This window comes from Melozone crissalis, unplaced genomic scaffold, assembly GCF_028551555.1.
Source record: "Melozone crissalis strain CALT ecotype California unplaced genomic scaffold, PUWL_Pcris_2 ptg000026l_1, whole genome shotgun sequence".
Classification (NCBI taxonomy): Eukaryota; Metazoa; Chordata; class Aves; order Passeriformes; family Passerellidae; genus Melozone; species Melozone crissalis.
The window spans coordinates 8,911,583-8,937,157 of record NW_026535804.1 but is presented as its reverse complement, the minus strand read 5'-3'; the positions used below and the strand labels follow the sequence as shown (position 1 = coordinate 8,937,157).

Below are 25,575 nucleotides of genomic sequence, written 5' to 3'. Positions count from 1 at the left end.
TATACTCTAAACAACAACATACAGATTTGGGGAAAAGTATTTCAGCTTTGCCAGTGTTGATCTGTTCAGACACAGCTCAGTGTTTTTGATAAAGTAACCAAAACCCACAATTCAAGGCTCAATACCACCCATCTAAACCAACCAAACCCCTCCACAAACACTGGAGGAGTCCCTGTGGAAGATGACAGGAACTGCCCCTCAAACACTGCCCCTTGCCCTCATGCTTTTACCCCTTCCCAAGCATTTTGTCTTTTTGTACTGCCTTTTCATACAAGGGTGCCCATGGAGATGTTGGGGTTTCAAACCCAGAGCCAACTTTCCAAAACACACTGCATTTTGAAGAGCCCATTTTTGTTTCACAGAGAAATAAAGGAGCTTGCATCATAAAGCCTTCATCCCCCCACCAAACTCAAAGCTTCCCATACAGTTAAAAATCAAATCCAGCTTTATTTTCCTACATGAGTCAGGCTGCATGCAAACAGCTTCTGAGGAAGGCAGCTTGGGGGGGAGAACTGAAGGAAGAAATCCAGAGAAAAGGAATTCTTCTAACAGCACAACTCCTATTTTCCCAGGACATTTCTGAATATTTTCATTTTAAAGCTAGAGGAAAGCCACCCCCTTCCACCCCAAAAGAAGTTTTAAATATTATAAAGACACACAAGGACACACTTTATTATTTTAACAATTACTGCTATTTTCAGGGCTCCAGCACAGTTACTTCCTTCCATAATTGGACTTCAATCAAACCCTAGTGAAGCTTTTGATCTTGGAAAGAGTAACAACACAGCTCTGTTATCAGCACAGAGGGGGAAAAGAGTAGGACATCCAGCATTTTTCAATAAAAGAAAGTTAATTGCTTTGACTTATATTTATCAAAGGTCACAGCTACAAGTTCTGAGTGCACACACATAACAGTGCACACTGACAAATCTCATACAGACCGGGCAAAGTGTTGGGATTATACTATCTGCGTGCATTAAAAAAAAAAAAAAAAAAGAAAAGAAAAGAAAGAAGAAAAAAGCAGCAAAACAATGCTAGATTACTATCCAAATATACCCCAGTGGATGTCCTGCCAAAGAGCAAATATGTGGCTGTAAGCTCCAAACTGAAATAAAAGCTTGGCCAGCAGCCCAGAGCTTCACTGTATTTTGCTCAGCCAGCCATAATCTGGCAGAACAGAGTGAACACATTTGCAGCCACGTGATGGAGAAGCCCTTCGGGCCAAGCTGATTTCCTTGTGTTGGTTAAATGTGATCTTCAGACTGTACACACCAGCAGCTTGGGGAAACGTGAGAAAGTGGAAAACAACCAGCCACGGGCTGCAAACTGAAGGGCAGCAGAAAAAAATTACTTGAGTTTGCTTAAAGGTTTGGGCTGCCAGTGGTAGATTTTAATGAGGTGCTAACTGGGCTCCCAGGGCTGAGCACCCGGTTCAGCTGGATCTCCACTGGAGTTACACACCACCAGCTCCTGCGAGGATGACGGAACCCGGATTGGAAAAGGCACTGGAAATTCATTGTTGGGACAGGACTGAGAGCTACCCATCAGTGTTTCAAAAATGCACAATGCTGGGTGGCTCTGGAGTTCACACTGAGGAGACTCAGAGGTGCTCAGGCCTGACAGGACGTGGTCCAGGACGGATGGTGCACAGCCCCCAGAGCTCAGACTGTGCAGACACCCCTTCATCAGCCACTCCTGGACACAGAGAAACAGCCATCAAGTGAGACACAACCTGGCCAAAGGATTCAACCTGAAAAACATACAGGATAACAGCTGCCCCCATGATCAGGTACTGTATTTTGATACTAGTGATAATAATGTTTTTAAATAAATGAGTTAGGGACAGAAAAACAGCATCCCTGGCCAGTGTCAGAGCTGCACGTGATCCCTGAGAGCAGATTACGTGTGGCTGCAGAAAGAAAAGCCCCCAGATACAAGACCTCAGAAGTACATCCCTGCTGCAGATAAGAGCAACCTGGCTGAAGCAGCCACCAGAGTACGTAAGAAAAGTGAGATTTGTTTACTTTCTAACAGAAATAAATTGATAAACCAGACACGTGCAGCACCTGCTGAAATCAGAGACGCACACGAGTTGACAATTACACTTCCAGCTCTTTCCTTCTCCTTGGCTAATGACTCCTTTTCACGTGTCCAGAGCTGCTTCCAGACAGAGACTACCACAATTTTCAACAATGACATCAACCGTATCGCACTGAGAAAATTGAGCAGATAAGAGACTCTGGAAAAGTGCTTCTTAAACCTGGTGATGAGCACGGTCCAAGTGAAAAATCAGCCTTTCTGAGAGCAGCCACGTGATTATGGATGGATCAACATCAGGCCTGGCAGCCTGGACAATCCATGCCCTGATTTTTTAAGTGCCAAGGCACCCACAGGCAAGGTGTTTCATGCAGATACCCAAACCACAGCTGTCCCACATGTGTTACTGAAGGCTTGTGGTTTAACCTCCTCAGAAGGCAGATATGCAGGTTAACTTTAAATATGCTGCACTCTTCCCTAACTCTCTCATGTAAGTATAGAGCTGAGTGATGCAGGTGCTCACAAGGTCAGCTTGTTGCTCCCTTTTAATCAATCGGTGTTAGTCTCAAAAAATGCTCTATCATTCCAGAAACAATTCAAAGAACGCTTTACCACTCCAGAAACACCTTCACCTGGTGAGCAAGCCCTGTGGCTTTTTGCCTTTATGAGTTAGCAGAGTAACACACATTAACAACACATGGCTGAGGATCATGACACAATCTAGATATGTGATTTATTAACCTGATCTGTTATTTATGCTCTTCTCTTCCAAGAGAATCAATCTTCACCATGGGCTGAGATATAACTCCTCAGTTTTCAGTGTACAGCTCTTGATACAGAGGGCATAAAAGGCCATGCTATGGTCAGTCCCTCATGACTGACCTGTTTGGGTGCCTCAAGTTCCTGGAAAAGTCTGGAAAACCAGAGTAGGAATTAAACAACAGTGCCCCAAGGTATGTGTAGTTTCACTTGCCAAAGTCTTCACATTCTTTATTAATCAGAGCAGTGATCACCCAGTTGGACAGGGCTGTGATTCTGTCCACCCATTTTTAGTACTCCACCCTCACCCAGCAATAAGCAGAGAGAATTGGGCTGTCTCACAGGGCAAGCCCAGTGTATAAAAAGGATACACCAGATCAAATTACCTCAGGATGAATGCAGCACCAAAAATTAAACAAAAACAAAAAGACGAAACCATTGAGCAAACATACCAGTGTGAAAATTTTACTCTGACATTGATATGCTGCTGTACTATATTTCAAACAACAGTGAGCTCAGTGCCTACAGTTATTTCAGATCTGTATCTGCTTTTTCACTCTTTGAAAAAAAAGGCAGAGGCAGACAAAAAAAATTGCAGCATTTCCCAATAAACTTTCTCCAACTTAATCTTGAGGAAGCAGGAAGAAACTCTTTAGTGTATTTTTAAACAGTTTTTTTTCTTTTTTAGATACATTTAATATTGCATATGCCACAGCAAGACCAAACAGATTCTTAGAACTCAGGTAAATGCTACCTTACTAGAAATGGTACTAAAACGTCTTCATGCTGCGCTGGAAACAGATTGCAGGGACACAGAGAGGTTCTCTCAGGTTTGTAAATGCCCTACCAAGGATGTATTGGGGCAGAAAGAGCAGGGAAGTCCAGCCAGCAGCGCTGCATTACACCGAGAGCAGCTTGTATCACTACAGCTCTATCCTGACACACCCATATTTTACAGCACAAAATGTACTGTACAATTCACAATGCCAAGAAACTCAGCATATCTAATCTGGCAGGAAAACAAAGTCATATCAGGTTAATCCAATTCTTAAATTGCACAACTTTGAAAAGCCAATAGCAAAACAAATCTTCCTCCTCGCTTGTGCTCCCCCAGCCCTCCTCCCAGCGCACATACCCTGCCACGACCTACTTTTCCTCTTTGATCCCTCAACATTTTTAGCCCACTCTCACTCTCCTCTGCTCCTCTCTGATTCCTGACCTCGCTGCAGCCCAGACCCCGGTGGCAGGGTGGAAAATGTCCCAGATCAGAGGCGGCTCCCTGTGCCACAGCTGGGTGTGCAGGGCGGGATGAGCACAAGGTCGCTCGGACGCCCACCCGCGTGTCACACTGCAATAATTGTGATAAGAGCTATCAAATCTGAACTTGGATCACTGCAAGGGACTTTCAGACGAGGCAGCAGAGCTGGGGTGACTCTGGGAAAGGATACAGCAAGGATGCATAAAGCTGAGAAATTTTTTCAGTAAAATAACTGTGCTTGGCTTTGGAGAGGATCAAGACCATTCCACTGCATGGCATCAGAACTTTCAAGATCTTGCTTACAAACCTTACAGCTCCTTTTCTAAATTCTCTTTATAAATGAAATACCAGAGTCTCATCTAATCACAAAACCTGAGAAGCTGAGGAGTTCCAAGGAAGAAGAATGGCAGAAAAAGTTTGACTCCCCTCCCTCCAACACACACGAAACCAATTAAATTTGGTTTCTTGCAGATTCTTTTCTCAAAGTGAATTGACATTTCATGGTGTCTGAAAGGGTGTCAGCTTTTCTAAAAGCATTTCACACAGATCAGGCATTTTAAAGGTCTTATTTACCTTTTCTGATGTAGAAAATGCACATTTGCATTATTCTTCATGCTCAGCAACACATTCCCATCCTATATGCCATCATATATCCACTCATTTATTTTCATGAAATTTTAGGACTGTAATCATTTCTTCAAAATCCCAACTTTCCTAATACATTTGGTTAAAATCCGACAATATAATCAAAAACCACCAAGCAAGAGGCCATACACTCCAAGCATGACCAGTTTTGGCTTGTTTTCATAGAAAAATGGTAAAAAAAAAAAATACCCCAATGCTCATCTCTCACAGCAAGCAAATGCTGCAGGAGTTTCGTGCCTAGAAGGGCCAGTGCCCCACCACAGGGCCACAGCTGCAGGGACTGCAGACATCACCAACATCCGTATTTCCACTATGCAGCACAAAGAGAGGCAGCAGTTGAGGGCTGATTGCTGCAGGGCCCTTCACATTCAGTTTAACCCTCTCTGTTGTGATGAGGATTTGGGTTTCAGTGCTCAGTTCCTACTTAATAACTTAATAACACAGCTGTTTTTTTTAAACAGATTTATTGGTGGAATAAGACAAATTTCCAAAAGTTGCAATGGTGAGTTGGTAAAACTGACTGAATTGTTTTAAGCCATTTTTGCTTCAGCGCAAGCCTTTACATTCTGCAGCCTTGGTCTTCTACAAAAAGGTTTGGTGCTGTTATTTCAATAATCTTGCTGTCCTAAAAACCTTGATTGCTCCATTAAACACATTTCTGCAGTACTTTGTGTTTTGAAGTTTCACATTACTGTTCCTCCATTTTTTCCACATGCAATTTACAGTTTCCTTCCTCTCCACGTTTAATTTCTGTTGGGTGCTTTCCCCTGTGCCACGAGTGCTGTATGACCAGCTCACCTCAAAGGCAGCAGCAGTCACATAGACATTAGGTTAGCAGGAAGGCCTTGCAAGTGCTTTAAATAAAACTTAAGATCCAATCATTGCCACACAAATTAATTGATCTTGCTGTGGACAGAGAACCCTGTTCATTCATTTGTTTATTAAATTCAGGAGAACCAACCAGTTCTGTAATGAATTACTTAATCTTTGACCTATTGTCCATAGCCATGTTCCAGAACAAAGAATTTAGAGCAAGCTGAGCTCCCTAAGGCTAATTGGAAAAGAATGCTTTTTTTAAACCATTCTTTCTCCATCGTCAACAAATCTTCGCCAAACTCTGTATTTTTGCCTCTCTGCTTTATAACTACATATTTAAGGATGACATTTGGTTACAGGTGAGTTATTGCACCAGTTCACTGTAGCTTTTGCTTGTAGGAAACACATATTAATGAACCCATCTGTGGGTTCCTGTTTTGAGCAGTAATCTACATTTGTGTTCCAGTTAACAAGGAGCTGAGTTTTCTAGAACCCTAATGCAATTTGATTTTTTTTATCTCCTCCTACAACAGCCATAGACCAAAACAAAGAGCTCCAAGATGCTCAGTGCCTGTTCTCATTAAATTGCAAGTAATATGAACAAGAGAATAATGCCAGTGGGACGAAGAGCTAGAGCTGCTTCTCTCCATGTGTAGCAAAGAGCCCTGAAGCAAGAGCTTGCCACATCAGAGGAGCTAAGCAATGGTGTTGGAGGGTGCACAACAAAAATCTGGCCCAAATTTAGCCCTGGCAAAACTTAGTTGGGAGAATGAGACAGGGAAACAGAACTGTGCCACAGCTTCAAGCGTGTTAGAAATGCAAGAGGCTGAACAATATTTTGCATTTGTTTAAAACTTGATGGATAGCAACTCAGTCATGCAAAGCTGAAGGGCTATGAAGAGCACCAGAATAAAAGAAAAAAAAATAAAAGAAATGTTGCAACACATGCTGCCTTACACACCTGTGTTAGCTCTCCACACTGCAACTCTCAAGCTCTCAGGACCAAATTCAGCTTTGTGATAAACACAGAGCTTCTTTGTCACCATTTGTTCGCTTTTAAAAAAAGACTATACAAGCTACAAAAAAACCATTTGCCATAAATTCATTTTGACATAGTTGTGCATTTTACACTCATTTTCTATACCAAGTGATTATGTATAACTTAGTCCATTAAGTGGAATAGATTTGAGGTTTAAGTAAATGGTTTTTTACAGAGCTTTCATTATCTACTTAAGATCAACCCACAGTTTTTCTTGAAAATAACTTAGCTGAAATATTCTTTTCTGATCACCAGTCTTCTGTGAAATTCAGACAAAATATTGAAAATATATTTTATTTGTTATGAAAGAAAGACTAAACAAAAGGAAAAAAAAAAGAAACCTATGCTCAAGTTTTGCGTGATATAAATACTAAACACCTCCATAGTGTACTGCCAGGCAACCAAATGATTTCATAATGCATAAAGTCCTTTTTACTGATGGTGACTAAGTCCTTTCATCCTGTGAAAACTCCACTGGCCACTGAGAGCTGTTACCCCCCTTAAAAAAATTCCAGAAAGATGAATGACAAGAGAGTGAATGGTGACATTTTGCTGCTCCACCTGGGAGGTGACGGAGAGCAGTCAACAAGCTGCCTACCTGCTGAGCAACAGAGAAATCAGGGAGACCACATGAGGAGCAAAGTACTTATTGCTGAGATTAATTGGCAGAACCTGGCCACTGCAGCTTCCACAATTGCCAATTTGCTGTCATAAAAATATGTAGAGCTTGAACAATTTAATGTGTTTCCTAGTAGCTTCATCTAATCAGATAATAGTGGTGTCTTTGTATACAACTCCTGATGAGGTCTTCTCTCCTGACTATAATATATTGTTTTATGAAAGACTTCAGGGTGTACTCGCTCCTTAAAAAAATCAAATCACTGCACTGAGAACCAATCACTCTGCAATACACTTTGAGATGGGAAGCAAAGCTCTGAAAAATATATTGTACTTTTCTAATTAATTGTAACAAGCTTGACACTCAAGACATCCTTGAAATATCTTCAGGGGGACAAAAAAACCCCCAATCCTAGGTCTTCCCCGTGCTTTCTTCCTAAGTCTGGATAGCCCTTCCTTGCACAAGGACCTCTCCCTGTACACCCAAGACTATTTCACGCTGTTTACTGTTTGAACTCCGAACTAACTTCAAGTTCTTTCACGCAGTCAAGCAATTATTTAACCAATAATCAACATTTAACTGCGAATATTAAAATTAGCTCTCTTGAAGGAGACACAGTGTTCTTGCTTCCAGCACTAACAAGCCTGTGCGTTCAGCACTTTTTTCCCCCCCCGTTATCATGTGACAGGCTATTTTTAATATTTGCCTGAATATATTTCGCATCCTCCTTTGATCCGGAGAGCAGTTCAGCGAGGTTTGCCCGCGGATCGCACTGCCGTGGCAGCGGCGCGGGGCGCAGCGCTCCCATCGGGGCGGCGGCAGGAGCGGAGCCGGGCTGGGCTGGGCTGAGCCGGGCTGCACAGGGCAGGCACACGTGCCTGGAGCACATGGTCCTGCAGGCAGCCCGGCCTCACGTGAGGCTCAATGTGAAGCGCAGCCCCGGTACCAGCCCGGCCGTGCTGGAGCTGCTCATTGCCACCCTCACGTGGGAGGCCAAAGGTCGGGAAGTTCCCGCCGAGAGCCCTCGGCCTCAGGAGAGAAGGGGTTCCTGCAACGCGCGGGGACGGCTTGTAAACAATGATTAAAGCTCAGGAGAGGATTCCACGCACAGGCTGGCAGCTGGGAATGCTGCCCTTGGCTCTGCCAAGCTGTGCTGGAGGAGGAGAGCACGTTAAGGAAGGCAGGGGAAGGAAGGCTGCAATCCAGGGAGTGCTGCACACACACCCTTTGGGGTGCCCTGCAGTGAGCTGCGTGGAGCAAGAACGGCCTCTCCCAGCTGGCTGCAGTGCCCGGCACAAACACCAGCTCCAAAAGCACTGAAACCCACCCAGTTGGGTGCAGTGCCCGGCACAAACACCAGCCCCAAAAACACCAAAACCCACCCAGCTGGCTGTAGTGCCCTGGCTGCGGTGCCCGGCACAAACACCAGCCCCAAAAACACTGAAACCCACCCAGCTGGCTGTAGTGCCCGGCACAAACACCAGCTCCAAAAGCACTGAAACCCACCCTGCCAGCTGCGGCGCCCAGCACAAACACCAGCTCCAAAAGCACTGAAACCCACCCTGCCAGCTGCGGTGCCCAGCACAAACACCAGCTCCAAAAACACCGAAACCCATCCAGCGGTGCCTGCTGTCCGTCACTGCAGCTCCGTGCCTGCCCAAGAAGCCAGAGGAAATGGATACTGTGCTGTAGACAGAATATCTGGACTGAGCAAATACACCACAGCATTTCATAAAAATCTTTGGGGGGTGGGAGGTGTAAGTGCACTTCACATGGAAACAATCCTCAACTTTTTGATTAATGTGCCCCTAATTTTACTTTTTTGCAGATACTGCACATCGGTATATTTCTGCAGTGGATTACAAAGCTTGTTGTTCTTTTTTTTCTTTCCTTAAATAATCTTTGGCAAGTAATCTAAGGCACCCAGCCATGCAGGCAACACAGACAGAAAACCATCATCAGAGAACACAAAGAGGGAGCTCTCTCAGAGCCCCCAACAGCCCTGTTCTCCTTTGGAGCAAGGCAGAAACAACACCTGGTTATCACTGTGACACAGCCCTACATCCAAGGCTTTTTGGTGGCAAACAGAAAATTCAGATCTAAACCACAAAATCCCAAAAACCTTCTAGTTAGTATTCTCCACCAGATCTCGCTGATGCTTCTCTAATTCACACCTTTCAAACCCTTTACAGTACCTGCCCCAACCACCTCCATCAGGGCTACACAGGGGAAAGAGCCAGGTGAAAAGCAACAACCAACTAGTTACTTGCAAAATATACATCCTCCCTTTGCATACAAACAGCTAAAAATTACTCCAAATTTGCTTAAGGACTCTGCATTTAAAAATGAAATGGAGATTGACGTTCCGCTGCAAGACTACATAAGGTGTACAACACAAAGAACCACAAAAGTGTGTTTGCAGTAATGGGTTAGTCTGAAAGCTTCATAAAAATGTGAAAACCTTTTTCGGAGGAGACCACAGATTTCAATCAACCTACCAGCATCCAATACCAACACAAAACAGGAGTTTTAAATGCATCTACACAGGACAATGAATGCTGGTCTGCAATGCTAAAAATAAATTAAAATACTATTTTTTATTAACAGAATCAGCACTGTGAAAGATAAATACATGGTTTCACTCTTGCAAGTCATTATCCTGTGTCCCTCATCAAAACAAAGCCAGAAATTTCTGTAACTACATTCCCTGAACAGAGATGTATGGGAAGTAAGTGGTGGCTCTGTTCTTTGCGGATGATAAACTGATGAGCCTAAACATCTTTCCATCGACCAGACAATCTGAGCTGAAAATACAGAATCCTTTTTGTTGCCATTACATTTTTTTAGCAGGGAGAAAGCAAATCCGCGAGGATTTTGGTAATGTCACGTCCACAGTCAGGGTCAGCAGAGCTTTGCTGAGCCTGATGACACTCGGGGAATGCCAGTGCAGATCTCCTGATCTCTTCCAGACACGGCACAAAACACGTTTGGGCAGCACCACTCACTCCTACAGACAGATGAGGCTTGTGCTGGAACACACGCACACATTAAATCTCCTCATGCTGCTCTCCCATGGACCATCCCCAGGGTCCCAGAGGCTCCACGTGCAGGGAGATGTGTCCCCCCAGGGATGTCCCCCCCGGCAGGGCACAGCCAGGCTGGCAGCTGTCACCACCTGCACGTGAGCCTGGTGCCAACCCAGAGCCACGGACAGAGGGACAGGAGCAGCACAGGGCCAGACCCTCCCTCTGGCCCCACACGCTCAAACAGGCGCCCACTGCAAGGCAGAATTCAGAAAACACACCGGTGAAATATTCTAGAATTACTATCACCTAAAACATTCACTTTTCCTGGAGGTAGTAGGATCACATGGAATTAATCTGTATTGAAATTGGAAGTATATTATTGATATTGGAAGTATACTACGACTTGTTCTTTGCTTTATTACAGTAACACAAATCACAACACTATACTGGAATGCTAGCTCACGCCAACTAAAAACCTTTCTTTATGTGAAAATTCTAAAAATTTATTTTAAATGCTCTAAGATACATTAAGCAACAGGCTCCATTACAATGATTTTTAACATTTACCTCCCCATTTCAAAGCAGCACATTTGCCTTGGCCCTTTTATGATAACTCTTAAATGTTTTTACTTTTACTAAATTGTAAAAAAAAATTTATGCTCCTATACTCTCAAACTTGCTCGAATGCTAAACTGTGAGATGGTCTTCTCTTCAGTACTGATTGTCAAAGAAAGGTTTTCACATGACAGCACATAAAAATTTCAACAACCTGATGATAAACCAGACTACTGTTAATGAAGCCGCACTTCCTATATGTAATGGGGGACAAGAAAATATTATTTAAGAAGTGAAATGAGCTCCCTTAAAAAAAAAAAAAAAAAAAAAATTAACGAAAAAATCTATTCTTCTAAAGGCAAGATGGTGTTGGGAAAAATACCTGGAAATTTAGATGTTTTATCCTACCCCAAGAGACATAATGTCCTTTACAAGTGCACTATGAGGTAAGTTTGTAACCCCGAGCTGCAAAGGGCTCAGGATAAACTGAAAAAAAATCAATGAGTTGAAAAGTCACACAGATAGCTGATTACAAATAAATTCTGACAGGTGATCATTAAAAGCCTGGCTCACTACTAGGCTCCTCTGGCTCCTCTGAAAAAAAGAGAGAATGGGGACAGATTATCTGCTTTTAATTTTGTGCGTGCACAAGTGACAGAAAACGATGTAGCACATATGCACTATTTTTAAAGCTGGCTCAGAAAAAGCAATGGGTTTCATGTTCTGCTCTTGCCTACTCCAAATATATTTTAACTTTGGACACCCTTGTAAGTTATTAGTTAACCATGAAAAGCCTTGAAACTGAAACACAAAGCAAAGTCAAATCCACACAAAGTAAAAGTAAGTAAATGAAATCCCTGACTAAACACAGTTCTGATGGGGGGGCCAAGGAGTATGTTGACAGGCTTGGGGAGCTTTGGGGAATATTTTATTTCTTTTTATCAAGATAGGAATGTTGCAGACTTATAAGACATTTCTATTTCATCCTGCTCCACAACTTTTGCCTCTCTATTTATTTATTTAGCCTCCTTATCAGATGATTCTGACAATGACTTCACACACTGAGCATGGCAAACGATCAAGCAGAAGGGAGAGGAGTGGTTTCCTGCTGCCAGGAGCACACTTTGCTCCAGCACACCTCATGTGAGCAGAAGAGCACAACAAATAAGTCAGTCTCTGTATTTTTTTTTAAGGAAAAAGGCAAAGCTCCATGTTTCCCAAACTTCAATGTTGACACTCTTCCACTGCCCATGATCTCAGCCATGCTGGTGTCAAGCCAGAGGAGTTACTCTGGATTCGAACTGGTGTCTCTGAAGGGATGATCTCAAGTGCTAATAAAATAATAAAAGACTTCCACTGACATCAGACAGGCTGGAATTGTGCATTACAACCAGGCCTTGGACTCCATGGTGTTTTCTTAAGCGTAAGGTGACTACAGATGCAAGTTATGAACTCAGGTCAGAGTTACACTCAGTTTATGCCAATTTAAGCAAGATTATAATGTTGTTCCAAAACTCAGTTCCTGTGGCAAATTTTACTTTGCTCAGTAGAGAGTAAGATTACGGCCAAAATTTCAAGTAAGAAGCATTAACCTTTAACTCCAGAATAACTGCCCACTCCTGTGTCTCACATCAAATATTGGCTGAAGGAATATTCTCTTTCACAGTCCTTTTCCCTGCTCTTTCAACACTGTGGCATCTATGCCATTCTGTCTGGGGTCTTTTTACTTGCTAACAGCTACGACACCAACTAAGATAGCCAAGTTTCCATGGAATTCCCAGAGCTTTCCTTCAATAATTTAAACAAAAATCCTGGTGGAGCAGCTTAGTGATAACTGGAGCTCTTGTTTTTATTTGCTGGGGTGTGAGTGACAGGAATCCTCTGGGCTCTAAGGTGCCTGTCAGCTGCACAGGGAGAAGCAGTGATTTACAGTGGGGAGGAGGGGTTCATGCCAGATTCCACAGGGGAGTTCTGAGGGCTGATTTACCTGGTCTGACCGGGCTCTGCATGCAGTTCTGCGACACCATGCCTGGATGCACTGAAGTAGAAGCCCTGCTGCTGAGGTCCATGACAGAAGGTGATGCTGAGGTAGCTTGCTGGAGACCTGACTGGTGTGGGCTAGGCTCGTGCTGGTTTGGGCTGGGTGGAATGCCATTTTCTGAGAGGAATTCTTCCAGGTCCATGTATTCCAACTGGAAAGTGTCTCCATCATATGGCAGTGTCTTGTCCCATAATGTTGGACCCAAGAAAGCCGACTGAGGGACTGTGGTACCAGTGCTGTCATCATCTAACTTCTTCTCTTTGTCTTTTTCTTTACCGAATGCTTAAACAAAAACACACAACAAACATGTAAGAATTCAGTAATTAAAACATTAACTACTACTACTTCCATTATTTCTGCTCTACTCTCAGGTGTAAGAAAAGAATATTCTCTTCAAAAAAAGTAACTCCTTTGACTCACTCTGCTTGGAAGAGAATTGAGGGGTCATGTCACTGAGCACCTTTGTGGGAACCAACCACATTTTTGAAATTGCCCTTTGTTTTTAGTTAACAGTTCCACTCCATGCATAGCTTTGAATGTTAGCATCAAAAAGTACTCAAGAGACTTAAAAGTGAACATTTAAGTATTCCAGCGAACTGGAAGCTATTGATATATTCTGTTGAAAAGAAACAGCCTTAGCCTGAAATCCCTGGGATCCTATCATTCTTCTAAACTAAGATCCCAATCTTGTTAGTCCTGGCACAAGCAAAATAGTCCTCAAATTCTGCACTTCTAAATGTTACTAACATACAGTGGCAAAGGCTGACAGAACACAGTTTTGATGTGCAGAAGACACCACAAAATATTCAAAGATAGAAGCAAAAAAAAAGCTTGACTGAGGCTTCCTCATTTCTACAGCCCCCAGTGATTTCAATGCACGTTTTGTAAGGGAAACGCCTGATTTCTCTGCAAGATCTGCAAGAATCTGAACTCCTAAAGCTTCCTGTCAGCTACCAAGCCTTCGCAGCATTTTATTTTTAACCTCATACAACAGCCCCAGTGAAATCCTGCGAGTCGCTTGGCAGTGGAACTCGGAAAGACGAGGAGGCAGAACTGCGAGACCTTCCCTGGCTTTCTGCTTTTCGTGCGCGCTCGATCCGCTCGCCATACGCGGTACGGGTGTTCCCGAGCTGCCTCCCTTCCCGGGGAAAGCACAACTTTCTCCCGGTGAACCGGGGAACGCGGGGCCGGGAGCGGTTTGTTGTGGGGCCTGGGATGGGGATGCCGGCCCCCTTTCCCCGAGGCACCGAGCGCCCTTGGCGTCCATCCACCGGGGCCGGCGATGGGAGCACCGAGCGCGTCCCGTTAGATGGAGCCGGGGCGGCCGCCACTCCCGCAGAGCGCCTCGAGCGAGCCGTCCCGGGGCTCCACAGCCGGGGAGCACCCGGGGCGGGGGCGGCGCAGAGGGACGGGAGAAAGGGAAAGCCGTGGGGCGGCCCCGAGTGACAGCGGGACCGGGGCGCACTGCGAGGGGTTCCGGGGAAGCCTCACCGTCTTCGTGAGCGAGCGGCAGCTTGAGCGGGTTTTCCAGCAGGGACTTCAGCACGCCGTAGGTGGGCGGCAGGAACGGGGGGTTCAGCGGGAGCGGCCGCGACATGATCGGTGGGGGCTGCCCGCGGCGGCGGGGAGGGGGCAGCTGCGCGGCGAGCGGTTCCTTCCCCCTTGCTGTAGCCGCTGTCGCGGCGCGGGTGAGCCGGGCGTGGGGCCGGGCCGAGCGCCGGTGGCGAGGGGCGCTGGGGCCGCGGGACAGGGCGCGGACCGGGCGCGGGTCAGGCCCCTCCGCCGCGCAGCTGCTCCGCCGCCGCCGCCGCTCCCGCCGCCCGCTCTGCGCCGCTCTGCGCCCGCCCGCCCCGCGCCCACGTGCAGCCGCCGCCGCCGCTGACGTCACGCCCGAGAGCGGCCCCGCCATTGGGCCGCCGGCCACGCCCCTCCCCGGTAGCGGCCCCGCCCCCCGTACGCCCCGCCCCGGCACGCGTGCGGCCGGTACCGGGGGGGGGCACCCCGGGACACCCGCCCCGAACCCTCTGCGGGGCCGCAGCGCCTCCCCGGTAACCGGGAGGAATGTGTTAATGAGATGTTAATGAGCCTGAACGTTTGACCCCGCTCGGGGCATCCGAGCGCGGCGGCTCCCCCGGGGCTGCCGCGGTGTGAGGGGTCCGGGCTGCGGGGCACGGCGGGTCCCAGCCGTGTCTAAGGGAACCGGCCGTGGGCCCTGCGCGCGTCTCCCACCGAGCTCCCCCGCCTCTCTGCCAGGTGTCAGCCTGGGGTGACAGCGCTGCCACCAGCACAAGCAGGGCTCTCACCACCCCAGAGAATCCTCCGGGCTGGAAGGGACCCCTGGAGGTCAGCCAGTCCCACTCCCTGCCTGGGGCACCCGGGGCAGGTGGCACAGGAACGTGTCCAGGTGGGTTTGGAACATCTCCAGAGAGGGAGACTCCACAGCCTCCCCGAGCAGCTGTTCCAGGGCTCTGCTACCCTCAATGGAAAGAAGCTTTTCCTCACATTGTGGTGGAACATTTTGTGTTTTAGTTTATGGCCATTTTCCCTCATCCTGTCACTGGGCACCACCAAGAAGCGTCTGGACCCATCCTCCTGGCACCTGCCTTGGAGATACTTATACGCATTGATGAGATCCCCTCTCAGTCTTCTCCAGACCAAAGAGGCCCAGCTCCCTTCAGACTCTTCTTGTAAGAGATGCTCCTGACCCCAAATCATCTTTGGGCCTGTGCTGGACCCTCTCCAGCAGCTCCTTGTCTCTCTTGTCCTGAGCAACCCAGGATGAGAACCAACATTGCAGATGTGCCTATCAGGGTCGAGTAGAGGGAGGGGTCACACTCTTCCTAAAGCACCCCAGGTTCCCACTGCCCCCCAGGGCACATTGCCAGCTCATGGTCAATTTGTCATCCACTAAGACTCCCAGGCCCTGTTTTTGCTCAAATGGGACTTTCCTCCCCACTCACCATGATCCTCATTCAAGCACAGATGACTTTCCATCTGCTCTGGCCTTCAGCCCGTGCAGGCTGTGCAAGAACTGCATGAGGCCCAGAGTAACTTCACCCTTCAGGTGCCTGTGGGCATCTGTATCTCCCTTATTCTCATTTGGGTTTTCTTTTGGATCGCATTTTCCAAAGTTTTACCATCTGTGTTTATTTGTGGCTCTTTCTTCAAAAGTCAGCTTTTAACCATCAACAAATATAAATAATCATAAATATTCTCTAGAAGCAAATAAAGATAAGTTATGTGCATAACCTGCCCAGTATTTAGAAATATAAGCTGCCTGAGGAACAGTTATGCTCTCCCCTTGTGTATCTGCTGTATCTATTACATGTGTGACCAGAAACAGGAACGGCTGGAGCTGTGTCAGGGAGGGTTAGGCTGGATATCAGGAAAAGGTTATTCCTCCAGAAGGTGCTGGGCACTGCCCAGGCTCCCCAGAGAACTGACCCAGCCCCAAGGCTGCCAGAGCTCCAGGAGCCTTTGGACAATTCTCTCAGGGATGCACAGGGTGGGATTGTTGGGGTGTCTGTGCAGAGGGGTTGGACTCAATGATCCTTGCCAGTCCCTTCCAAATAATGAGATTCTATAATTCTATCATCTATTATTAGGTGTCTTGTTAAATGAACTGCCTAAAACAAGCTGATGGAAGTCCAAAGTACACTCGAATCAATAAAACTGCACTGGCACAACCAAAAACATGAAGTCTGGGGATTGTGACCATCAGGCCCTGCAGAACCAGAGACAAGTGACAGAACAGACTCAGGGCACGGCTGAGCAGCGCTTGGGAGAACCTTGGGATGCCACAGATGCCACACGGTTCACAACTGGAGCAGGGGTGTGATAGCAGCAGCACAGGAGTTTTAGGTGTCACCTAAGCAAGGAAAAAAGTGTGGATTATTAAATGACTGTACACGTACCAACATTGCCTCAGACGGCCAAATTGCTGGGTAGTGGAAACCTTTAATTACAGAGGTACAGATGAGTGACACAAAGATTAGGGAGATTGCCAATCCATATGCAGATGTGGTACAGAATGTTTCTTCTCTGCTGCTAAAGAAAAATAGAGATACGATTTACATTTAGGGATACGATAAGCAGCAAAGAAGAGTAAATAGAACAGAAGATGGAAAAGTAGTGGGGATACTGGGAAACACCAGTAACAAGATTAGTTACTGGTGGAAGCTCAATTTAAGCACAACTACTTGTGTTTTTATGATTATTGACCCAACTCAACAGAAAGAAACAGCATTTTCAACACCACAGAAGGACAGGAAACCTCCACTGCTTCACCGAATGGGGTAAATTATAGGTAGATCAGTGCAAATGTGGAACAAAAGGAAGCCTCTCTGAGCACAGTGTGTAGTTACAGACCCTGCATTCCCAACACACAGGAGCTGGGAATTTCCTGGATGCAAAAGCCAAAATAACTCTTCCTGATTTACAGACCAGCCAGCAAAGCTGAGCAGAGTACCTGAGCAGGGTACTGGAGCTGTAATTTTCAGTCTCACACAACAGGAACGGTAATTTAACTCCAGCCATGCTACACAGGCAGATTTCATCCCAATTAACCTAAATTCCAGGCTGTCAGGACACCATGTTGTTGTCTGTACACACAAATTACTGATTTTTACTTGCTACACTTTTCCAAAGGTGGTCGCTAATTCGTTTGTGCTGTTTTGACCACTGGCTGACCCCACATGGTGCACACCAGGTAAAGTCAACCAAGACAAAACAGAGCTAATGATACACTGCCTGAATTTCTCCATTTTCCAATTGCAATACAATTTCTGGCATGTGTTCTTAGCTTAGCATTCACCCATAAAATGTCTATTTTATGGCTTATGAAAGACTATGCAGCTGCTTAGTTTTTGTATTGAAAAGATCTTGATGGGTGCCCTATTAAAAAAAAATTACCTCAACCAATATTTATATTTCCCATGGTTGTTTCCATCACTGGGATCAGTTGTATGAAAAATCCAATTATTTTCAAACCAAGTACCCAGTGGTTAATGTACCGTAAGATTTTTTTTATTTTATTTTTAGTGTGATTATTTTCTTTAGCAAAGACAATCTACATTTTAAAGTCGAAAAATCTTTATACTCAGGGGTCCTTCTACCAAGGTACACATGGTGATCAGGGCCCTGGACCGCCCCAGCCGGGGTCCCCGAGCACCCAGGGACACCGATGGCTGCTGCGGGGCGGGCTCGGGGCTTGCTCAGCCGGAGCCCCACAGGCAGAGGCCGGTTTGGACCGCGTCCCGGGGACCGCGGGGCGGGGGCCCGGGCATCCCGACACCTGCAGAGCGCTGGCCGCGGTGCCGGAGGAGGCACCGCTGGGTCCGTGAGGGAAGGACAGGGACAGCGACAAGGACACGACCCCGCTCCCCTCACGGTGCCCCCGGCCCCGCCCGCCGGTCACGCGGCGCGGGGGGCAGCGCGCGCGGGGCCGTCACGTGAGCGCGCGCGCGCGGGCCGTGACCTACTTTGGGCTAATGGCGGGGCCGCGGGCGGGCGCGCGCACAGCTCCCTCAGCGCCCCCCGCGCCACCCCCACAAGCAGGGGTGTCCGTGTGGGAAAAGGGGGAGTCCGTGTGGGAAAAGGGGGAGTCCGTGTGGGAAAAGGGGGTGTCCGTATAGGGAAAGGGGTGTCCGTGTGGGAAAAGGGGGAGTCCGTGTGGGAAAAGGGGTGTCCCTGTGGGAAAAGGGGTGTCCATATAGGAAGAGGGGTGTCCGTGTGGGAAAAGGGGGTGTCCGTATAGGAAAAGGGGTGTCCCGGTGGCACGGGTCCTGCTGAGGGAAGTTGTCCTGCCGAGGGATGGGGATCCGGCCGGGGAGGGGGTGTGAGCGGTGTCCTGCAGGAGGAAGGGAGTGTCCAGGCGGGAGGCTGCCCTGCCGGGGGCTGTTGCTGTTGCCCTGCCCGGGGGCTGTTGCTGTTGCCGTTGCCGTTGCCCTGCCGTGCCGTGTGTTCCTGCCGCCGAGATCCCGTCATCGCCCCCGTGTCCCCCCAGCTCCCGCCCGCCGCCTTGTCCCTTGTCCCCGTGTCGGCCCCGGGGCACCGTGCGGGATGAGCCCTCCCTAGGGCAGAAGCGCCCCCGGGAGCTCCGGCAGTCGCTGCCGCTCGGAGCTGTCCCCGCTGGAGCCGCGCACGGAGCGCTGCGGGTCACACCTGGCTCGGGTCGTGACTGCGGGGACAGCGGGGAGCGCCGATGTCGCGTTTGGGTAACCCTTGGCCTGGCCTGCACTCAGTCCTGCCCTTAGGTCTCAATCTGTTCGTGCCCCTTTGCTGAAGGTCCAATAACCACCCCCGCTCCACTCCAAGTTATTTTAAACTCGTTTTAGAAAGGAGGGACTGCAGGCTTTAGGTAAAAATCTCCAGCATGGTTCATGAGATTCATTTTCTCCTCTGTTTTGCAGCAGTTCCCATTCTCTTATACATTGCCTTGGCATAGCCTGTAATGGAAATTGGGAATTCTGTTCTGAAATATGTCCTGGAAACATAACTGCAGGTTTTTATCTGCATACAGAAAGCTGGAGTAAAAGTGGGTATTTTAGTGATCCATCTGGCCAGTATGTTCCAAGGCACCTACCTGTATTTTCTCCATAAGCATGGATAAAAGTGGGGCAGGAAGACGATGCATTAATCATGGCTCAGCAGAATTGTGGTCACTGATAGATGGAGAGACACCCACTGCCATGCTTGGAGACAGGGACTGTACAGTCAAACTTATGATCTAGAACTCTGTGTGTATTTAAATACATACTGGTCTGAAGAATTCAGGCTTTTCTCTTTCTCTCTCAGGGTTAAATGGGAGCCAGTACTGCATGTGCAGTGAGAGATCTCAAACCTGAGATGAAAGCTTCTAGTCAGGTATCTGTATGGTCACAGCTGAACTGCCCCTGTCACTTCATTCCTCTGTTAAATATGTTCTGTCTGGAGAAAAGAGTTACAAAAGTAGGCGGGCAGAGAACAAGCTGTAAGATGGAGAGGATAAATAATGCAGAACAAGTGTTCGGGTCAAGGCACAGGACAGACTGAAAAAGCAAATGGTTTACAGTACCTTAAATACCCACTGGTTCATCCACTGAGTGGATCTCCACTTCAGCCCTTTGGGAGCTGAAATAATGGATTAGAGGATTGAGTTGAGATGCTCAAAAAAAAACCCCAAACCAACAGAAAACCAACCAACCAAAAACCCCAAACCAAACAAAACAATTTAAAAAAAACCCAAAACCAAAAACACCCCAAGAAACAACCCCCCCAAAAACTAAACGGGAGGGAATTGGAAAAGGCTCATGATTCAGCCTTTGTTTTAGCTCTGATTTGTCCCAAACAGTGCAAGTTCCCAGGCTGGCCTCAGGGCAGTGCATTTCCAGCTGTGTGACGCAGAACGTGGAGGGCCATGAAAAGCCACATGAGAACGCTCAGATATCCACACCCAGCTGAGCTGGAGAGCAGCAGCTTTTGAAGAGAAGGTCGAAAGACACGGAGGAGCAATGCCTGTCCCCAGCTCCCTCCCCTCCACAGAGGTGCTGCTCAGAGCCTCATTTGGCTTTCCAAGTGAAAGCCACTACCCACAGCACTGAATTACTGAAAAATGGATATTTATTGTCCCCTCAGCGAGCTGCTGGGGCTCCTCACAAGACAAAAAATGCCTGTTGAATGAACCACGCTCCTGCCTTTTTTTTAATTTTTTTTTTTTTTTTTAAGTTTAATTGAATGTGGGAGAGACAGGTTTGGAACTGCTTTTGGGTGATGGCAGAGGAACTTCTCTTAAGTAATCTGGGGTGGTTCCAAAAGGCATTCCAGTTCTCAGAAAAATAGGCATTACTAGTCATTGCTTATATGCTGTGAGTTGAAAGATTAATAATTTTCTCTGCCAAAGTTTGCAGGCAGCCTTTACCATGACAGGGTAGATCAAATACATGTTCTTGCCTGGGCAGCTGACCTGGTTTGAACTCAGTAAGTGTGGCTCTCAGTGATGACTGCAGTTTTGGAACAAAACTCTGCTCTGCTTTTTAAAGCAGCCTTCCCCCTGTAAAGCATTAACCAGACTCTCAAGGCCATTCCAGGCACCTCGTGCCTTTGGTGCCTTGGCAAATTATTCAGACCCAGTAGGTGTAAGCAGCCAGATGACAGAACTGGATTGAGACAACAGATAAGGGAGTAGCTGGCCCGTTTTTCAGTCAGACCTTCCCCTCAATAAGGACAACTCCCAGCTGGTGCCAATGGGAAAAACAACTTGATCCTTCCGTTTATTCCTCTGCTCTCCATTCCCCTTCCTTTTTCACTCTTGGCTTGCATGCTGCAAAAAGACAGTTTAGAAATAGCTGTTCTTACATGCTCAGGCTGTTTGATTTTGGAATTTGGCACTGGTTTTACTGGAGACAGAAGAGCACCCACGAACACAGAATAAAGCAGCCCATCCCCAGGCAGAGCTGCAGCAGAAGGGAGGACTGAAAGGTACAGGAGCTGAGCATCATCCCCTCCTTAATCAGAGTTTCTATTGAAGTCAATGACCCAGATTTCTCTGACTTCAAATGGCTGCTTTCAGAGAGCTTGCCGGAGGCACGGTGCTGGGGAAGGTCAGGCAGAATTTCGCCTGAAGAATTCCACATGCATGGGCTTATCAGCTCGGGATCTGTACAGCTTGATACTGCAAACCCGTGCTCTCCAACGAGCTGTCTCAAAGTCACTGAAGTGATTGCTGCCCTGGGCTTCAGGCTTGCTAGGCTGCCCTAAGCTCAGGATTTCTTTCTCTGATTAATTCTGTGACATCCACCTTGCTCCCAGGTTTCCCTCTCGAAAAAACAAAATGCAGAAAGCAAAGACCAGTTCTTAATCACATGGGTTTAAATTATTAAGAACTCAGAAATGTGATAAACCTTTCTTATCTTTGGCAGGAAAGCCTGACCTTCTGTGGAAGACTGGGAAAATTCCTACAGACAAAAATCAGGCTTCTAAATATAAAGGCATTAAAGTCATGCTATGTCTTTTAATGAAAGAATTACTGTAACAGCAGCAAGTAGTGCAGAAATGCACTTTATTAACTGTATGCAGTTTGTCCTGCAGGTTTAGATTAATTCAATGTTGTTTCTGAGACTGGGGGTGCTCTTTTCCCCCTCTTTTTTAATGCACTCCCCCTCTCAGTTCCATGCAGTACCTGACCAGATTCCTGACACAGCTGCCAGCCCACAGTGCCCTGTGGGTACCCCAGGTACACCCAGCCAGGGCATTCTGCTAAATCACCACCTCTCTTATGGCCCATTTTGTTCTATTTAAATCTCTCATCAGGAATTTCAGCTGGTAACTAGTTGCCATATCATATCAGAATATGTTAAATATCAGCCTACCAGGCTTCCCAGGTTTTTGAAAACCTGCTTATGCAAATATCAGTGCAACACAGAGACTGAACACTGTCTTACAGAGGCTAATGCAGCCTGGATTCTGTGTGTGTTTATCTCCCTACTTTATTTGAAAAACAGAGTAAGTTGGACCTTTTTAAAAATGTATATTCCAACTCAGAAGCAGCTTTACTGATAGAAATACTAAGGCTGGATTTCAGTGGCATGGCTGGGTGTTTATCAGAAGGAAAGTTAATTGAGATGAATGCAGTGATAGCTGGCAGCTGTATCTTAACAACCCCTCAACATCCACAGGCACAAGGAAGCAGAGCAGCTCTGCTATTGTTTGTTGCTTTGTTCTGCCTTTGACTTTTTTTTTTATGCCATGATTTCTTTTAAAGTTATCTGCTCTGATCTGCAGCAATGTGGGTGCATAATTGACTGTATTTGGACTAAAGATATTCTTGTCTGTATGTTTTCTTGGCCAGGCATTTAGACTACAAGCTGTATGGAAAGCATCAGGCAGTAAGCTTTGCAGAAAACATCAGACAGAACTGTTTTAATATTAAACCAGCTTTGTAATATTTTTATTCCCATTAATTTTTTAAACCTTTAAAAAAAACCCTTACTTAATTGGCTTCAGAGTAAGTTAGTCTTGAAGGCTTTAAACTGTCTTTTTCATAACAAGTTTCTTAGGTTTGGGGTTTTTTGTTTGTTTGGGTTTTTTAACTGCCAAAGGGCATAAACATTTATTTTTCTACAGCCACCTGACAGCATCCATGCAGGGAGATAAAGATGTCCTCCTCCTGTATTTTCCCTTAAATGACTTTGACCTGGAGAATACATTATGTTGATTGGCATGAGAAAGAAGGCTGTGATCTTATTTTTACTGTTTGTTATAGCAGCTTCAAACTTATCAAAGAAAGAAATAGAGGCTTTTTAGATGGCTGCTTGCCAACAGCACTAATCAGAATTTTAATGAGATTTTTTTGAGGCCTAAATTAGGTCTAATTAACAATGTATAAAGCTAATGTATAATGCCATAGAAGGATGTAGCCTACTGCATATAGAATGGGTTCTGATCTCTTTACAAATAGAGATTTTGAACAAAGTGCACATTTTTATGCAGGTTTACATATCTGCAGCTCCCTAGTATTTCTACTGCTATGCCTTATTAATAAATTGCCTTTGGAAAATGTGGCCCTCAACTTCATAACAACTTTGGCATCCTTTCAAGGGAATAATGCAGGTTCTTATGGCTGAACTCCCTGAGTGGTTCCCACTGACTGACACAGCCTCCTGGGTCCTGCAGTGCTCCCTCTGCTCTCCTCCTGTCTCCCTGTGGCCCAGTGTTCCCATTGTTTGTGGGAGAGAACTGGCCTGGGACTCCCATTTCCCAACCAGCACTAAAGGCAGGGTTATATTTAGTCCACACACACTGTTTTTCTCCAAGCATTTAAGACAGAAAATTATTAACAACTCCAAAATGTCATCCTCAAAGCATGGCCTTGTTTCTGCCCCCAAAGAGTATTTTGTGCAAGGAGGGATGAACTAAAAGGATTTTTCTCTATACAGGAGTTTATGGTACCACAATTCAGTTTTCTCTTTGTCTGGCTGAGCTGTTACATATAAACTATTAAAAAAAAAATAAATCTTGTATCCCAGTTGCTCATATGAAGCTTAATGCAATTAAACACCTCAAAGTATGGAATTGCTGCTTCTGCCTAAGTAAACATTTTTATTCACATACTCAGACCATTAACTGGGAACCCTCTTGTAAAGCCTCTTTCCAAATTTCATGTTTAATAAACAAATCTCATTTCTTTATGCCAGAAAAATCAATACCTCTTCTGATTCATTTAGCTCATGACAGATGACCAGCAGCAGTAACAATGGGGGCAAAGAGCCCAATGGAACAGGCCAGGACAGAATGAATATAAACCCCAAAATAAACCCTGCCCCTCTCACAAACTCAGGCTCATCAGTACTGGAAGTGTTCAGAACACTTGAATGGGACTTCAAGTGGTGCTCCAGAACAGGTTTATCTGCAAAGTTGTAACCAGAGCTTCCACTAATTAATAGAATCTGTCGTTAATGAGGCAGTCTGTCAACTGACCATAAACCTTGAACCAACATCAGACACACTCCAAGGAAGCTTAAATAGCCATTTCATGTGTGTTTTTCTTGAAGTGTTTAAATAAATATATTCACATCAAGTTTAAGGAAAGAGCCAAACCACAGGGCAGAGGGAGCCAGAGTCGTTTTGCATCTGTTACAACACTCAGAATAATGTTTGGGTTGATTTATGGGGGAAATATTTGTTTTTGAGCTGGAATTTCGGTAACTCGGAACAGATGTTCACAGTGTTGAAATACTGTCTGCCCATGCAGCTCTGTTAAATCAAGTGCTGCTACACATTTAAACTAATCTAGGAAAAAATTAATATACTGTGAAATTGCTAACCTTACAAAAGGTACATGCTAATAGGATTCCAATTTGATTATCTTTCCATTTTATTGGAATCTCAAGCCATACAATAACACCTGCAAAAAATTACCAGAGCAGTGAGATTTCATCTGCTTTGTGACCCTGAATGGAGAGGAAGTGCTTGTCTATCACTATTTCTTTCAAAGCATTTTTTTAAAAGTGTTGAACCAAATCAGCTTTCTGACTGCCGAGCCAGGGGGATATTTAAACAATGGGGAGAGAAGAAGGTTCTTGTAATGAGAGCGTTATTTGTGCCTCCTAAAGATCATTAAGAATTCGGTACAATATTTTTTAAAAGTCCTATTTCTATCTCTTAAAGAGCTCTGAGTGCAGAGCAGCCTGAGCGCGGCTCTCTCCCCGCTCACACCCATCGCCGCTCAGCCGGAGCCAAGAGCCCAATGAAACAGGCCAGAACAGAATGAATATAAACCCCAAAATAAACCCTGCCCCTCTCACAAACTCAGGCTCATCAGCGCAGTGCTGTTGGGCTGAAGTGTTCAGAACACTTGAACGGGACGGGGCGTCCCCAGCCCCGTTCCCTCTGCCGGGGGAGCAGCGTGGTCTGAAACCCACAGACGGCTTTGCCCCCGCCCCAGGGACGCTGAGCCCCCAGCTCCGAGGCAAGTGGCACTTCTGTCACTTTGGGGACGCTGCCTTTTGCCTTTTCCCCTAGGCAAAGGCAAGTTGCAGTCTCCTCTGCAAGCGCAAACCTCCCGAACAATTTGCTGATGCGAATTCCAGGCTGCCAGCAGAGCTCTGCCCGATGGCTTTACGAGGGCTGCGGTTCCTTCTAGGAACTTTCAGACATTCTAGTGCTGTGTTCTTCCTTCCCAGGAGAGACCCAGGTGAGGTGGTGTGCAGCTGTTTAATGGCTGTCCCATGTGCCCATTTACCTCTTCCTCCTGTGCCATCACTCTGTTTTAGTGACCGATGGCACTGCCCTTGCCAGGGGCTT

The 25,575-nt window shown here is 46.3% G+C and overlaps 1 protein-coding gene across 1 annotated transcript in view; it reads right to left on the bottom strand.

Annotated features, from left to right (window-relative positions):
• Nucleotides 1-14,528, bottom strand: part of HLF (HLF transcription factor, PAR bZIP family member) — a 35,147-nt gene extending 20,619 nt beyond the window's left edge. Inside the window, exons 1-2 of the mRNA XM_054278848.1 lie at nucleotides 14,287-14,528; nucleotides 12,742-13,077 (exon numbers count right to left, since the gene is read on the bottom strand). Coding sequence (XP_054134823.1) covers nucleotides 12,742-13,077; nucleotides 14,287-14,392 — 442 coding nt within the window. The 5' untranslated portion in view covers nucleotides 14,393-14,528. The remainder of the gene's footprint in view (nucleotides 1-12,741; nucleotides 13,078-14,286) is intronic.
• Nucleotides 14,529-25,575: the final 11,047 nt, after the last annotated feature.